At 58.1% G+C, this 15,544-nt stretch overlaps 1 protein-coding gene across 6 annotated transcripts in view; it reads right to left on the minus strand.

Moving 5' to 3' along the window:
- The window catches only part of CASZ1 (castor zinc finger 1), a 144,737-nt gene that overhangs the window by 45,587 nt on the left and 83,606 nt on the right, over positions 1-15,544 (minus strand). For 4 of the 6 annotated variants that reach the window (XM_090268583.1, XM_090268581.1, XM_090268582.1 and 1 more), the window contains one exon: positions 8,346-8,384. In XM_090268583.1, coding sequence (XP_090124709.1) covers positions 8,346-8,361 — 16 coding nt within the window. In that variant the 5' untranslated portion in view covers positions 8,362-8,384. Of the gene's footprint in view, positions 1-8,345; positions 8,385-8,845; positions 8,981-15,544 lie in introns of those variants that run through there. The other 2 variants (XM_090268580.1, XM_090268585.1) reach the window with 2 other exon arrangements.

A 15,544-nucleotide genomic window follows, 5' to 3' on the forward strand; every position in this document is an offset into this window, starting at 1 on the left:
AAAGGGGTTCCCCTGTTTCCCAAACCTTCCTCACGTTTTCCCTCTCTAGTCAGAAATCCACTTGGAAATGAATACTTGGAAACAGACTTCCGTGAGTTTGCGAAGGACCAGGGCGCGTGGACCTCTGCTCTTCTCTCTGAGCCCCTGAGGGACAGTGGGCTCAGGGTCCCGAGGCCCTGCCCCTCCGACCTGCCCCTCACACTTTGTTGTCCTGGCTCGTGGATGACTCTGCCCCCTCCTCTCCCCTCTGGCCAGCCCCACTGATCCCGTCCGCTCACTTGTCAACTTCGAGGGCCAAGTAGAGGCACCGGACACTCAGGAGGCCCCCAGAGAGGGGGCACTGGGAGGGAGGCCCGTGCCCATGGGCTCAGAGGGACTGGCAAGAGGCTGGTGTTCCCTTTAGCTTCCATTTCCGAGAGCAAAGGAGGGCAGCGTCTCTATGGAGCCCAGGGGAAAACCTGCCAGCGACGTCTCTGGCCCAGCCCACTGGTGAGCAAGTCACGCAACCCAGCCCCAGAGAAGTGGCAGGCACTCAAGCTTGCGACGGACCACACTGCTGGGGAGAGCCTGCTGGGGACAAACGCAACGCCTCGGCTCCCTCACCCCGTCCTAGGAAGGCACCCCCCAGCACGGGGGCCACTTGGCCTCATGGCCTCCTCTGTCACGCTCTTCCCCCTCAAGGTCGCGAGGCTGTCCGCACCAGGAATATTTACTCACCAGACTGGTCCTGTTAGCAACACTCACCACAAATATGCTTTCTGATAAAGTTGGCAGAAAAAAGTTCTAGAGCTCAAAACAATGTCAGAAATCACCCCCTCCCCCTCCCAGTGAGAGTGAGGTGGGGCCTGCACACAGGTCACCCTGGCAGCAGGCGAGCTTCCCCGGGGGAGGCTTTTGTCACTCTTACTCTCACTTTTCTCCTTCCTGTTTTACTTCCCAGCCTAGAGCCCGTTGCCAGGGGCCCAGGGGCTGGGGACGGTTGGGAGCTAGTACTAACTCCCAGCCCCAACAGGGCACAGCCCAGAAGCAGGGGCCTGGGGAGGGGTCCCCCAGGACATCCAGCCAGGAGCACTCTTGGGGGCCTCTGGAGGGCGAGGCCTGGCCGCCTCACCTCACTGAGCCCCTTCCCACTGCCTGCCCTCCCTCTGTGCACATGGGCTTTAATGTTTTTATTACCTGTTTGACTCGCTGCCTTATTGCTTCTCCCCTTAATGGGGCCGTAACCGTGGAAACGAGGAATAAACGGCCACCAGAAAATGAGATGATTAAACAGGTCACCCTGGCAAAACAAACTCAGCCAAGGAACCTCTGGGGGTGGGGACGGTAGGCTTTCCTTCCCCCCACTGATGGCCAGAAGGCTTGGACCAGACCCAGGACCAGTGGCCCTCTCCCTAGAATTGGGGCAGGTACAGTGGGACGCCCCCTGCTGGGCACTGCGGCACCTGGCCAATCGTTCTCCAAGACTCCCTATGGCCTTGGGCTCCTGGGCTGGTGGAATGGCGGGGAGGGAGGCCTTGAACTAGAGGGAGTTGAAGATCATAGTCAAGGAGAAGTGCACAGAGTTTCGGAACTCCCTCCCCTCCGGCTTCCTGGATGCCCCCTTGCTCTCGCACTGTGTGCCGGAGTCCTGGGGCCTAATGCACCTCCTGTTCTCACACAGCACCTTCCCCCGCTGCCCTCGGTTCACGGAGCAAGCCCCGTAAGAAAAGGCCAGCTCAGGCCAAAGCTCAATTCAGGAAAGATTCCTCTGGAAATCCTCAGTCTTTGGAGCCACAGAACTTGTCTGTTCCCCTCCTCTGCCCCTCACCCCCCAAAGCCAGGCGGTGCTCTCTGCCAAGAGAGGGCCCTCCTGACACTAGGAAGGGGTCTTGGCAGCCAAGAGCCTATGGCGTCACAGAGACCATGGGGCCACGAGAGCCCCAGGAGGCAGCCCGTGGGAGGCTTCACGAACAGTCCCCGCGGCCAGCGCAGGAGAAGCCAGGGGCCTCTGCCCCAGCCATGCGGGACGGTGCTGGGCCTACCTAACAAGAGGGGTCCTGGGACTGGAAGCAGGACCTAGAGGGGATGGACGAGCTGCAGCGCAGTCTGCCTGCGGGGGAGACGCAGATGGACAGGGGAAGAGGCAGAGAGTCCAGACCGCCCACTGCGTCCTGCCCTCCTGCCTCCCGCAGGCGACAGACCACCTATGCCAAGTCTGACCTCGCACGCCAGCCCCTCCCAGCCCCAAGCCACGGTTGGGGTTAGTAGCTAATTAGGGGTCCCCATCCAACCACTCAACATCTCTCTTTACCTTTACGCCCCCTTGCCCGCTTCATGCCATCCCTAACCCCAGCCCCGCTCCTCCCTGGAAATCGGGCTGTGCAGGGCTCGCGAGGAGTGAAAGCCCAGGGCCCGAGGGACTCGGCCCACGTTCCCTGCCTGCGTCCTTCTGCCCCCACGAGGAGGCCAGGAAGGCACTTGGCGAAGAGGCACAGCCATCAATCACCCTCGGCAGCGCTAACTGTGGGAAGGCACAAGACCAGCCCTGCACCACGCGCTGGAAGACACCGATGTGCAGCTAACACTCGTGGTCGCCATTACAGAGGAGAGAAAGCAGGGGGCCCGGCCGCGGCCCCCCGGGCCCAGGGCGTAGAAGCCTGGTTGCCGCCCTGACACACCAACATCACAGGCACGACCAGATCCTCAGAGGAGCAGGTCCCCAGCCAGCCTCTTATCTCCTTCCTGTGCCAACGGGGCGTGAGGCTGTGACGGGGAGGGCGTGAGGGCGTGAGGGAGGGAGGCCGGAGCGCCCGGCTTTCGGGAGCCGGGCAGCCTGGGCAATAAGAACAGAAAAGTGGGGCTGCACAGCGGGCAGCAAGCATTCTGCTCTCAGGGCGGGTGAGGAGCGCAGGACGCGGGAGAGAAGAGGCCCGGTGGAAGTGTGGCAGGGATTCCGGGGACATCGTCTGCCCATCTCCATCTGTCCCAGTGCTGTCCCTCCTCTCTTCTGTGCAAAGGCCACACCCCAGGGCTCCTCTGTCCGGTGACGGAGGCACACACCTGTCTCCCTCCACCAGGTGCCCTTCCTTTCTGCAGCTCCTACAGCGGCTGTTCCCGAATGCTTACTGAATTGCAGACCTCACTACCTGAATGGGGTCTCTTCCCCTGGAGGGCACGAAACGTCCGGGGGAATCTGGGGTGGGAGGGTGCTGTGCGGGACTCAGGCCGCAAGGGGGGCGGATGCTGGACCACCAGTGGCTACTTTTCACAATCCACCCGAGGGAAGCAGTCTCCTCCTCTGCACACCGGGGCCACCAGCCCTCCTCTTCCTCCTCCTCCACCTCCTCCTCCCCGCTAGCTCCTTCCTCCTCCTGCTATACCCTGGCCCAGCTATCCCGGAACAGCTGCTGCTTGCCTTGGGGACCCACAGGCTGTAATTACTACAGAGCAACTTCCTTCCCCTGAAGATGAGGAGGAGAAGTGGGGGGGGGGGGGGGAGCAGGAGGGAGAGGAGGAGGAGGAGGAGGAGGGGGAAGAGGAGCGGTCAAGGTTTAAACCTAGCGGCAGGGAGGGTAGTGCTAAAGAGGGAGCCTATGGGTGGGGTGGGAGAAGTAGCCTGGCCCCTCTAGGACGGGTAGGCAGCCACGGGAGGCTGTTTAAAGGGGCAAGAGCATCACTAAGCTGGCAGGGTCTAGGAAGAGGAGGCGTCAGGGCCCCGGAGCCTTCCCGGGCTCCACCCAATCCCCTGCCAGGGGACTTAAGCCAGGGCAGCAGCTTTAATGAGGAGATGTTGCTGCCGTGACTCAGCCTTCCAAAGGTGCCTCCATTTATTTTATTTTTCCATCATAAAAACCCAAGCTGCAACTCAGCCAGGCTCCCTGGCCATGGGGGATGGGGGCACCTGGGAGGGACAGTGAGGCCTGCAGAGAGGTCTGACTAACACTGGCCCCAGTGCCCTTCTTGGAGAGGAGAGGTAATGGGGTGCCCTGGCTGGTCCCTACAGGGAGGAAGGGCCCGGGGCAGGGCCCTGCAGGGATCCTTTGGGACCTGCCCTCGCTGCCTCTGCCTCCCGTTGGAGGGAAATGGCTCCGCCGGGTCTTCCATCTTGTGCTTTTCTCTAATGGCTAATGACTTGCGCCAGGGCTGGTCCAAGGGGCCACTGTGCAGTCCAGAGCTGCCTACCTCAAATGGTTTCTTCCAGAGAAAAGGTCCCAACGAGATACTGCTCACCTCATCCGCTCAACCCCGCCCACAAGATTGTCCCATTGGATCCTGGTGATTTCAGGTTGAGAGCCGGGGGGGGTGCGGAGCAGAGACCTTAAACGTCACTGATGCTCAAGTCCCTCCAAACATCACAGCCAGCCTGTTTGAATGGTACCAGGAAAACTCGCTCTTTCCAAGAGAGCCCATTCTGGCTTTGGCTCCAACCGCGCCTTCTGGCCAAGATGGCACTAAAGCAACACCCCCCCCCCCCCCGGCAGCAGACTGGCAAAACCGGTGCCCAGCCTCACAGCAGGGACTGGTCGAGTGGGTGTACCTGGCCAACAGAAGGCTTGAGGAGGGAAAATCAAGGGCAGCCTGCCCTGCCCCAAACCCGGCATGGACGCTCTTCCTCCAGAAACAGCACAAGAACCTTCCCAATCCCCAACACACGGCGGGTCTCAGGAGTGACCACAGCCAGCAAGGTTCCTAGAAGTTTGCATCCACTCCCGGCAAGGTGCTGGCCTTGAATGGGAGTCCACGGAAGTCCTAAAGAGTCTGGAGGCCGGCTGACACTCCGGGCAGCAGAGGCCTGAGCAGCACACAGGGGCTGGCCTGGGACAACCCACTTCTGTGCCCCCTGCGATCAGACACCACCTGGAAGAAGCCTGCAGCCTTTCTTCTACCTTGAGACATGTGCCCTCGAAGCACGCGGCTACTAGGAAATTCCACTCCAAGAACTGAGCTGCTGAGCCAACCTGGCTCAGCTCCCTTGACCCCATCCTTCCCAGCCTCCTCCGTAGCTGAGGCCAGGGCCGGGATGCAGTGGGGATCTGTATACCACCTAAGGGGGACTCAGCCTGGAGTCCCAGCAGAGCTTAATTGGGGGAAAAGCAGCGGCCCCGCCCCAGCGAGCAGCAGCACGGAGTCCTCCCACTGACCCACCCCTACGACAGGGTTCTGCAGGCAGATGGTGCCAGTGGTAGTGAAGCCCCTCCCCCAGCTCCCCCTGCGGTCTGCGCCGGCCCTGTACCTGACAGAGCCTACCTCGAATCCTGATGGACGGCTCTAACTCTGAACAGCCCCTCCCCTTCTTCTCAAGTTCCCCTGAGGGAGAGGGGAGCAATTATAACCAGATCCCAGAAAATCAAGGGCAAGTTCTTTTCCAAAGCTTTACTGCTGTTCACAGCCACTTTCACCTGGGCTCCGGTTTTGCCCAGGACCAACGAATCAACCTAGTGGGGCCTAATCCCGGGGAGCTTCCCAACTGCAGGACAGATTTACCTGTGTCAGAAGGCTGCCTCCTGCCTCTTCTCCCCCTCCCGACATACTCCCCCAGGGAAATCACTCTAAAAGGGCCTAATGGAACTATGTCCTCCTCTCTTCCTCTCTCTTCCCTCCCTCCCTCTCTTTCTTTCCTTTTTTTTTTTTTTTTATTAGCATTTGTGGAATTTATTCCCAAACTCTCCTAATCTTCCGTACACAACCATTTGATTTGCATAACCCAACCCCCTCTCATAAAAACTGGCTGCTAGTTTAATTAAAAAATGTAAATTTGCTGTCATCTCGGGGCCTGGTGAATTAGGACGACATCGGCATTTTTTATTGCTAAAGACGTCCAGATTGATCCAGCCCTTGGCTGAACTATGGTGGGGGAAGAGGGATCCACATGGCCCCTGAGGGTCTTGAGATCTTGCCATCCTCTTCTGAGAAGCCTTGGTTCTCCCACTACTGAGTTACTTCTAGCTGGAGTGCTTCAAGACCCACACCCATCCCGGCTGGAGGTGACGTTAACCCACGATCCAATGCTTATTGGGTCCCTGGTCCCAACAGCCTTTTGGGGCCTGTGCCTGTGGCCTTGTACTGTGCTAGAGAGGCCCTGGTGGCAGCTGCCCATAGTCCCACAAAAGAAGACACCAGCAAGGAGCCCTAGCCACAAAGCAGGCCCCTGGCCCTGGCTGTGTCCAGGAGTACATCCCAGAGGTGGAGGGAAGACGACCATGGAGCTGGCCAGAGACAGCTCAGTGGGGATGTCAGCGTTCCCACCTGCTTCCCTTTTTTAGTGAAGAGGGGAAAAAGTGCTTTTCTTCTGAAGTTCTGAGATTACGTGAAACTTTCAAGTTCAAAGAAAAGGCTGAGATGGTATCACCAGATGACTCCTCCAAGAAACAGTCAGACTCTGACTCCCTGGACCTCCCCTCACCGAGTGGCCAGAGTCGAGGCCTGGGGAGCGCTGAGAGTGCCCTGCTCCAGCCATGAAAGGGACCAGCTGACCTCAGGGGCCCTTCTAGCTTCTAGGAAAAGTTTCCAAAGGCTGTCCCTGGAGTGCTGGAAGCGAGGCTCCCTGTGGTCCCAGAGAGACACTGCAAGAGCTTCTGCCATTCACAAGCCCAGGAGGCCTACTCCCTAGTGGCTCTGGAGTCATGCTGGGAGGGACTGGTTGGTGCAGGGCAGGAGGATGGACGCCAGCTGCAGTTGGCACCCAGGTTAGAAGGCAGAATAGGAAGATGGCCCCACCTTCCAGCTGAGTAATGCCCAGTCGGTGTGCCCGCCCATGGGCAGAGGCGTGGCCTGCCCTAGGTACGGGGTGGTGCATTACCTGGCCCATCTGTAAGGTCTGCTTCTGCGATGGGTGGGGGACCCATTTCCGAAGAAAGGGGGTGGGGCCTGAGAGGGAGGCGATGAGACACCTGATTAGAGGTGGGGGCGGGCTGCTTCCCCGTGGGAGGGGACCGCAGGGAGGGGCAGGGTGGCAGCAGAGGCCTGGGACACCTTCTCCACTTTGCCCAGCAGGGGGTGTCACACCCTTCCTGGGCACAAAGGTCCTCAGGACCTCCACATCAGGTATACCAAGATCACACCTGGCTGGACATAGTCTTAGAACTTTGTGAACAACCCCTTCCCTCCTCACACGTCGCCTTCCCCACGCCAGCCACCACGACACACCCTGCTCCCCCCCCCCCCCCAGTGCTGTCTTCTGGTCTTCTCTGCCCAATCCCCTTGGACCTCAGAAGGTCAAACGTCAGCTCATGGGTCCCACAGGACAACGCTATGAACTTGGGCCCATTATAAACAACAGATCTAATAGCCCCCGATACCACTTACCCTTCTATAAACGGAACAGAAGGGTTCAGAGATCAGCCTCAATGAATTAGCAACCTGCTTATTACGGACTTCTTTTTAAAATCATTTAGGAAGAAGCCAGCTGCTTTTGCCAGCCTAGGATCCGCGGATCCTGGTCAAAGTTTGGTATCGGCACAGTGCTAATGGACAACAGAGGAGCTACAGTAAATCTCATCCAGACTTCATCTGGAGCCCCAAAAGGAAAGAGAAGAGAAATACTGAATAAAATCAGATTAAAAACCAATGCAACACCCAAATCTCTGGATCAACCCTGCCCCAGGCCAGCACCATGCTGCCTGAACCCTAGCCGAGGCGCCATACTAGGCCCCCGAACACCCAGAGGTCCAAATGTAGTAGTTTACCTGGTCTCTCCCCTCCCAGGGTGGGGACTAAACAGGGGGGGATGGCAGAGAGTCCTGGGCCCAACACTTTGAACTGATAACAGCCGCCTCATCCCACGGATTCTCAGGTGAAAAATACTCATTAGCCATAATAAGCAGCTTGATCATCCGACACAGCCTTGTCCCAAATAAATTAAATTCCTTTACCTTGAGACAGTCGCCCCGAAACCAGACTAACCACCTTTCCCAACAGGACGCCGCTTTCAAAAACTAAACCACCCCCCACTAAAAAAATAAAAACACACACCCCACAGCCAGACACACAGAGATCTTTGCAGAGGAGGGGAAAAAAACATAGAAAACACACGGAGCCATTCAAAAAACATGGAGAACAAAAACCCCCAAGAAAAACCCCTAAATCCTCTCTCTGGGTGCCCCCAGCTCCCTCTCCCCTCCGTTCTTTCATAATGACAAGCATCAAATTAGTCACAGTCACTAAGCAAGTAACAAATAATAACAATAATATCACCCGAAGCCTAGCAATCCAGAAACCAGGGCGAGAAGCGGCGCAGCCCCGGACCCTCTTCGGGCCAGCCCCCGCCCCCCGCCCAGCCGCTACCTCATTGGGCTAAAAATAATAACTTCCGTAAAAGAACCGAAAGAAAAGTGAAAGAGTCTCCCCCGGTTCCCACTGGCCAGTACCTGTCCCAAGATCCATTCTTCTCTCTTTGGTCCCAAACTCTTCGCAGGTCGCCGATAAAAGAAGAGGAAAGGGAAAAAAATCTGTTTAGTCTCTCGCAGTGCTCCCCGCTCCACACCCCCGCTGCCCTCTCCGCCCGCCGCGCCCCCCATCGAGGGGCAGACAAGTGCCCGGGACCGGGGGAGAAATGCGAAGGGGGCTCCGGGAGGGAGAGAGAAACTTTCCCTCCCTCCCCTGTCGCTCTCACGCTCCGGCATTGCACATCCAGAGCAGCTTCGCTCTGCTCCCGAGTTTATTAAACTAAAAGAGAAACTATTTATAGACGCGGCCCGGGTCGGGGGCCCTGGCCGGCTGGCCGGTCGGCGGGGCCGAGGGGCGCCCCCGCCCGCCTGCCCGGCCGGGCTCCCACCGCCCCCGCCCCGCCCGCAACCCCCCGCCCCGCGCGGGGGTCGGAGCCCCGCGGCGCGCCCCCAGCCCTCCCCCGCCCCACTCGGGTACTCACCATAGTCGGAGAGTCGAAAGCCGAATTCACTTAAATAATCAACTTTCATAATACTTAATTAATGCCTAATTGCAACTGATTACTCCCCGAATAACAAGTTGTTTTAAAGCCCTGATGTCATTGCTCCTGACGGTAACACTCAGGGTAACAGTTTGGCAGGAGGGAGAGGGTGGGCGGAGGCGGCCGGGGGCGCTGCCAGGCGCCGAGGTGATTGGCAGGGCGGCCGGGGCGCCGCCTCCTCCGGGCCCGGCCCGCGCCTCCCCGGCAGGTGAAAGAGCAGAGCCCGGCCCGCCCGCGCGCGCGCCCGCCCGCCGGAGGCCGGAGTGAATGGGCTCGCGCTCGCCCGCGCCGCGCCCGCCCCTCCCGCGCGCCCGCGCCCTGCGCTCTCTCCCTCCCGCACGCGCGCCGGCTCTCTGCGTGCGCGGGGCCTCCGCGCACCGGCTCGGGCGGCCGGCCTTATTGGCTCAGTGATTCCCCAGACCTCAGACTTCGGGGGAAGGAGGCGGGGCTCGGCGGGAGCGGCTCGGGGGCTCGGTGGCCCAGGTTCCTGCCCCGCACCAACTCCAGCCGGACTCCAGCGGGCGTGCGCGCGCTCCCGTCTGCGCTCGGGCCTCGCGAGCGCGACTCGACCGCGGCGGCGGCGCGCGGGCTCACTCCCAGGCACCCATGGGCCCAGAGCTCGCGGCGTGCGCGGCCGCGAGCAAACTTTTCCGCACGGGCGGGCGCAGGTGTGAGTGCCGTGGGGTCGCGCCGCCGAGCCGCGCGCTCTTGTGCTCCCCATCACGCGCCCCGCGGACTCCGGGTGCCGGGGTACCAGGAGTTTTATTTCCCCCTCGTACCCAAACATCACGTTGTTGGTGGTGTCGCTTTTTTAGTTCGAGGAAGAAAAGACTCCGGGGCCCTGGGGCTGGGTGTGTTGGGAAACACGCGCGTCTGCCTCGCGAAGCTCGCAGGTTCCGGGCTCCAGCAGTGCGGGGAGCCCGGGTTTCTGCCGCTTCGGTTGCCCGGCTCCTTCCCCACTCGGGCGGACACCGGGCCGCTGCACAGCCCTGCTCTCGGGCCTTCTGCTCCTGCCCCGAAATTCAGCCCCCCGCGCCGCAGCTGGCACTCAGGGGGTGCCAACACCTCTTTCCTCCCTCACCCCGCCAGGGCAGAAGCTTTGATCTTTTCTCGGAGCGCGATCACCTGGGCTTCCTTCCCACCCTCTCGCCTGTGTCGCTGCGCCTCGTGTTGGGTGGGCCCTGGCAGACAGGGCACAGACACCCCTCAATCACGGAGCCAGCGTCCTGCCACCTGTGCCTCGGTCTACTCAGAGAAGGCATTTTGGTGGGCCTCTCTGCCATGGCCCCCAAACGTCCCTGCTGTGGCCAGATAAATTGAGATTCCTTAAGTTTTAGTGACCCAAGCTCCTCATCGGGCCTGAGGGGCGAGTCTCCAAAAAGGAGGCGGCCAGGCAAGCAGGAATGTGGGCAGTTGTGCTAGCGAAGTACCAGATCTCACTGTCGCTAGCTTTCCCTCTGTCCACCCTGCTGCCTTCCTTCCCGCTCCTGTTCCAGGGGAGGCCGCGCTGCCTGCAACAAGGGGAGGTCTTCCTCTGGTCTCCGGGCCGTGTTCAGCAAAATGGCGCTGGCCTATTTTTGCAATATTTCTATTTTGCAAAGAGAGGGGCCCAGCAAGGCCTTGGGGCAAAGAAGTCAGGGAGTTAACAATCTACTCTTTCTCCCACTTGCTTTTTTTTTTTTTTCTTCTTCTTCTTTTCTTGGATTGCTCTTTAGTTTGAAATGGCCCTCACCTACTTCATTGCTCTCCCTGGTGCCTTCTTGGCATTCCTGGTTTCACACAAGCTTCCACCCTTCAGGCGGGCCCCATCCCTATGTGGGGACAGTAGGTGGAGGCCCAGAAGTGTACTGAGTGTCCCCTGGCGCTAAAACTCTGAATTAGGGAGCAAGGCTCCCTAAACAAACCAAGCCACATGCTACCCAGAGGCTGGTACAACAGCTAGCATAGAGGACCATGAACATCTGTTCCCCAGAAGCTCAGACAGGGCATTTCTGCGTCCAGGACTGCTCTGGGGTACACACATGCCTCTGGGTGCTCCCACCCATGACTCCCCAAAGCAAGGTCTGCAGCTTCGGGTCATAACAATAGTCAATCCCAAACCCCAGTCCTGAGCATCTGTTTCCCCATCTGGGCAACTGGGATGCAGAAGGAAGCCTGAAGACACAAAGGCAGGAGGGTGATCTCTGGGTGTATTTGAAGGCGTCTGCGTGTATGGGGAGCTCCCTGTATATGTGACCCACAATGCCGCTGGCTACTTCTGCAGTCCTCTGGGCTGATGGTGGTCAGGGCATGGGAGCACATGCCTTCCAGGTACGGAGGCAAGGCCCACTAGATTGGCTGCAGGTAACTTTGCGGCCTCTGGTGGACAAAGACCGGAGAGGAATGGCTGAAGGGACAAGAACTAAGAGAGCTGGAAGGCAGGCAGAGCTGGAAGGGCCAGCCAGGGGGGCTGCCACGTGCAGCCAGTAGTGGTGGAGGGAGGTTCGGGGCCCCGAGAGCCTCCGCTCTGCCAAGATGATGGCCACAATCGGCTACTGTAGGTTTAAGAGGTCCTGCCCAAGGGTGAGGGGCCTCTGTGCGGAACAACAGGCCCAGACACACAGAAAATGAGGCCGTCTTGGTGTGTTTTGATTTGAGAAGATCTGAGAAAAGGGCTGAGGCACTGAGGTCTTGGGTGTGAGTTAGAGACCACATGATGGAGGGGTCCCCGATTTCTCTCTCTGTCCTTCTCTTCGGGTGTGTGCTCATACGGAGGGGAGAGGCCCAGAGCTCTGGGGTCTATGGCCCATTTCTGACTTGAGGACCCTGATGTGGTGACACCTCCTTAGACCCTGAGGCCAGGCCACAGTGAAGACATTTGTGCCTGGGGCTTGGGGGACAGAAAGTCCAATGCCACAGTTCCTCCTGGTCTCAAGGCCCTGGGCCCAAAGCCACCAGCGCCTCCTGACACACCTGTCCTCCAAGAGAAACAGTGAGACCCACAGAGCAATCCCACCCCCAGGCCCCTCACACGAGTGCAGGGACACTCCCCAGGCAAGCTTCCGTCGCTGGCTCCCAGGCCGCGGCACCCCCAGTTTGCCCACTCATTCTCTCTCCCTCCTGAGCCTGGGGCCTTCTCACTCACCAGCGTGTTTACACACCAGGTATCTCCTGCTTTATCTGCTCTCATTTTGAATTTGTAACTTTCACATAAACTTGAACAAAGCTCCTTTTGTTCCTGCACCCCACCCCGGGATCCCAATAAACTGGTTCCCTCCGAGGTGGCTGGGCCAGGGCACAGAAGCCTTGGCCCAAGGACTGCGTGTGCATGTGAACAAGCATGTTCGCACCTGCGAGGGAGTCCTTGTGTTTGCGTGTGAGCGAACACCCCAGGCTGACGGGGGGAGGGTCTTAGGGAGAGCAACGAAGGGGCGAACTGGGCAGGAAGCACAGTGGGGACCGAGGGCGGAGCCCAGATGCCACGGCATGGGGACAGGCTAGTTTGCCAGGGCCCGAGGGGCTGGCGGGCCACAGAAGGGTGGGCGTCAGGGCAGGGGGTAAACAGGGATGCAGGAAACAAAGGACGGAGAGCAGCGGCGAGGCGGGTGGCGCAGCGAGGGGCTGGGGCCAGGCCCAGGCTAAGTGTAAGGCAGATACACGGATTGCATTATGGCGGGCTAGGGGCAGGCACAGCCGCGCGCCCGGCCCCGTAATCCTGTTAGCCAGCAATCCCCATTCCGAAAGAGCTTCATTTCTTTGTGAATATTTGTAAACTAGATAGCTAATGGAAAATTATAGGAAAATTATAGTGAAATTCATGACGGAGAAATCCGATTACCCCTAATTCAATTATGCCATCCTAGCCCACACAGCATATTTCCCATTTTTTTCCCATAAATACCGATGCCAGGGGTCCCGGTAATCAAATAAAATTGAAAATCATCTTCCCATTAAATTCAATTAGCCGCAATTTCTAAAGCCTATCAGAGATTTTAATTACTAAATTATAAAATTCTCCAATGCTAAATTGAAACCAAAAAAATTGCACATCCTTATATTTCATAGAAAAAAAAAAAGAGGGCCAGCAGAATCCTTGAAAAATGCCCTCTTCTCTGTGGCCATCTCCAAAGCAGGTTCCCCACCTGGAAGGACCTCACATGGCTGCCTAGTTGCCCAACTGGGGACGAAGCCAGTGGGGCAGAGGGTCGGGCCCATCCAGGGGAGGGGCGGAAGCATATTAATTTAGCAGAGGGGCAAACCCTACCAAACCCATTCAGCGTGGGGCTGGGCTGGCCCCTGGAGAGGACCTGCCTTCCTTCCTGGCTGTCCCGATTCCTGAGAAGCCCTCAACTCTGTCCCTGACCAAGAAGTCTATAACTGCCACCTTCTTGGCCCTTGGACAAGGCTGGGGCTCAGGTCACAGCTTGGCCTCGGGGCTCTGCATGGTTCTAGGGCAGCAGACCAGAGGCAGCTAGCTTCTTACCCAAGTGCCAGCTCTCTCACCGCCCTGCTGGCCCCCAGATGGCCTGGGCTGGGTCAGAGGTGGGAAGGAATGGAGCCTGGTGTTGAGGGTGGACAGATACCATGAGATGTTCCACGGCCCCAAGTCTTCTCCAGAGCATTCCCAAGGGCGTGGGTCCTGGCAGAGTACCAGCCTCCTGGGAGAAGAGCTAAAGATTGACATGGTCCAAATCTGGTCTCTCCCTGCACTTCCAGCTCATTCCCCCTGGGAAGCCGACAGTCCTGAATTGGCCAGAAAACATCCCTGCCCCATGGGAGAGCCAGGTTTTTACCCCACCTACTCACAGGGAACCCCGGTGTGAGCCCCTCCTCTCTCACCCCCTCCCCCACCCAGACCACTTACCCTGCTCTAAAGGCTGCTCTGGGAGTCAGAAGAGCCTGGGGTGGTGGCATAAAGTGACCCCAGGTCTGAAACCCAAGGTGGGTGGCTGGGTGGGCAGCTGATGGGCCCGGCAGTTTCGGGGCACCGGCAGGAGAGCTGCGGCAGCCCAGCACCCAGGGAGCAGGTTTAATTTGCCAGGCAGTCAGGAGCGCCAGCAGGGGAGGCACCCGCAAACAAAACAAAAACAAAAAAGTTAATTATCTTTGGCTTTTTCTTAATAAATATCCAAACTGGCCCGGCCGGATCCTCCGCTTTGGAGGGAGAGAGAAGGAGGAAAAAAAAAAAAAAAAAAAAAACCAAATCCAACAGACACTCATTCTCTAGTGCCTACCTCTCCCTTTGTCTCTCCTCCTTGTATTTATCTCTTATCAGAGGCGGCGAGTTTCACATTAATTCCCAAATTTTGCAAGTGCAAGAGTATGATCAAAAGCTTTTTTCTCATTTGTTTGTTTGTTTGTTTCTTTCTTAAGTTTTGGGGTGGAAACCTGGGAGTGTGAGGAAGAAAGAAGGAGGTGGGACGGAAAGGGTGGGAAGGAACTGGCCAGAGGCAAAGGAGAGCGTGAAAGATGGAAGGAAAGACAGAGAGCCTGTGACGTAGGGAACCAAGCTGGTCGTGTTGCCCCTGTGGGCACAGCCCAGCCTGTGGCCCCAACCTGGGCAGGGACCTGTTCTGGAATGTTGTGTTGGCATTTTATTTCAGTTACAATTATCGGCTACAGGAGATATGGGGATTTCTCATTTTAAAATTCCGAAACCACCCAGGTCTCACTGGCTACTTTAGCTCCCCTGTTGCTACTGGTTCCTGTGCCAACCTTCCCTTCCAGAAGCTTGGCTGGGGAAGAGAAGGTCCAAGAGGGGGGGAGCCTGGCTGACCCTCTGAGGGCTGTGAGATTTTTCCGTACAGAATCGCAAGTGTACCTGGGGAGAAAGATGCAAGTTGCCACCCAGGCCTACATGTTTGGATGGTGCTCATACACGCCTGAGCCCATGCTGCTGGAAACCTGTGTCATGGCATGTGTGTGTGTGTGTGTGTGTGTGTGTGTGTGTGTGTGTGCGGGGGTAGCCGGGACATCTGGCAGTCCCTCACGGAGCTGAGGCTCTGCAGACCCACTACCTCGGTTCGAATCCCAGCTGCATCACTCACTGGCTGTGCAACCTTAATAAAGTCATTAATGCTCTCTGGGCCCCCACATTCTCAGTATCAGAGGGGATAGTGATTCGGGGTTGCCCAAGGCTGGGGGCCTCGAGGAAATGGAGGGTGACTGCTAATGAGTACAGGGTTTCTTTCTGGGTGATGAAAATATGCTAAAGTTAGATAGTGGTGATGCTTGCACAACCTTGTGAATTGCACACTTGCGTGTAAATTGTATCTCAATGAAGTGGTTATTTAAAAAGTGGGGACAAAATTGGGGATAAGTTACAATAGCACGTATCACACAGAGTTGTGGTGAGGGCTCGGTACGGAGCCTGGCACCGAGTAAGCGTTCAGGGAGGGTTAGTGACTAATGCGGATCTGGACGGATGGGTTGGCCTAGGGCCTGGACTGCTGTCCACGAATGTGTATTGCTGGGTGCTTACAAACATCCACCTGGGCCTCCGGTGCCCAGCCAGTAGGCTGTCAAATAGCTGAGTTGCCCCCATACTTGTTCGGGGCTCCTGGGTGACCGCTCCCTGGCAGGGATGGGAGAGTGCATGGCCCTCCTCCTGCCTCCCTGCCCGGGTCCCTGGAGAGGAGGCTGCCCACCGTGGCAGGCAGA

This window comes from Furipterus horrens, unplaced genomic scaffold (assembly GCF_987537825.1).
Source record: "Furipterus horrens unplaced genomic scaffold, mFurHor1.1.pri manual_scaffold_3, whole genome shotgun sequence".
Taxonomy (NCBI): Eukaryota; Metazoa; Chordata; class Mammalia; order Chiroptera; family Furipteridae; genus Furipterus; species Furipterus horrens.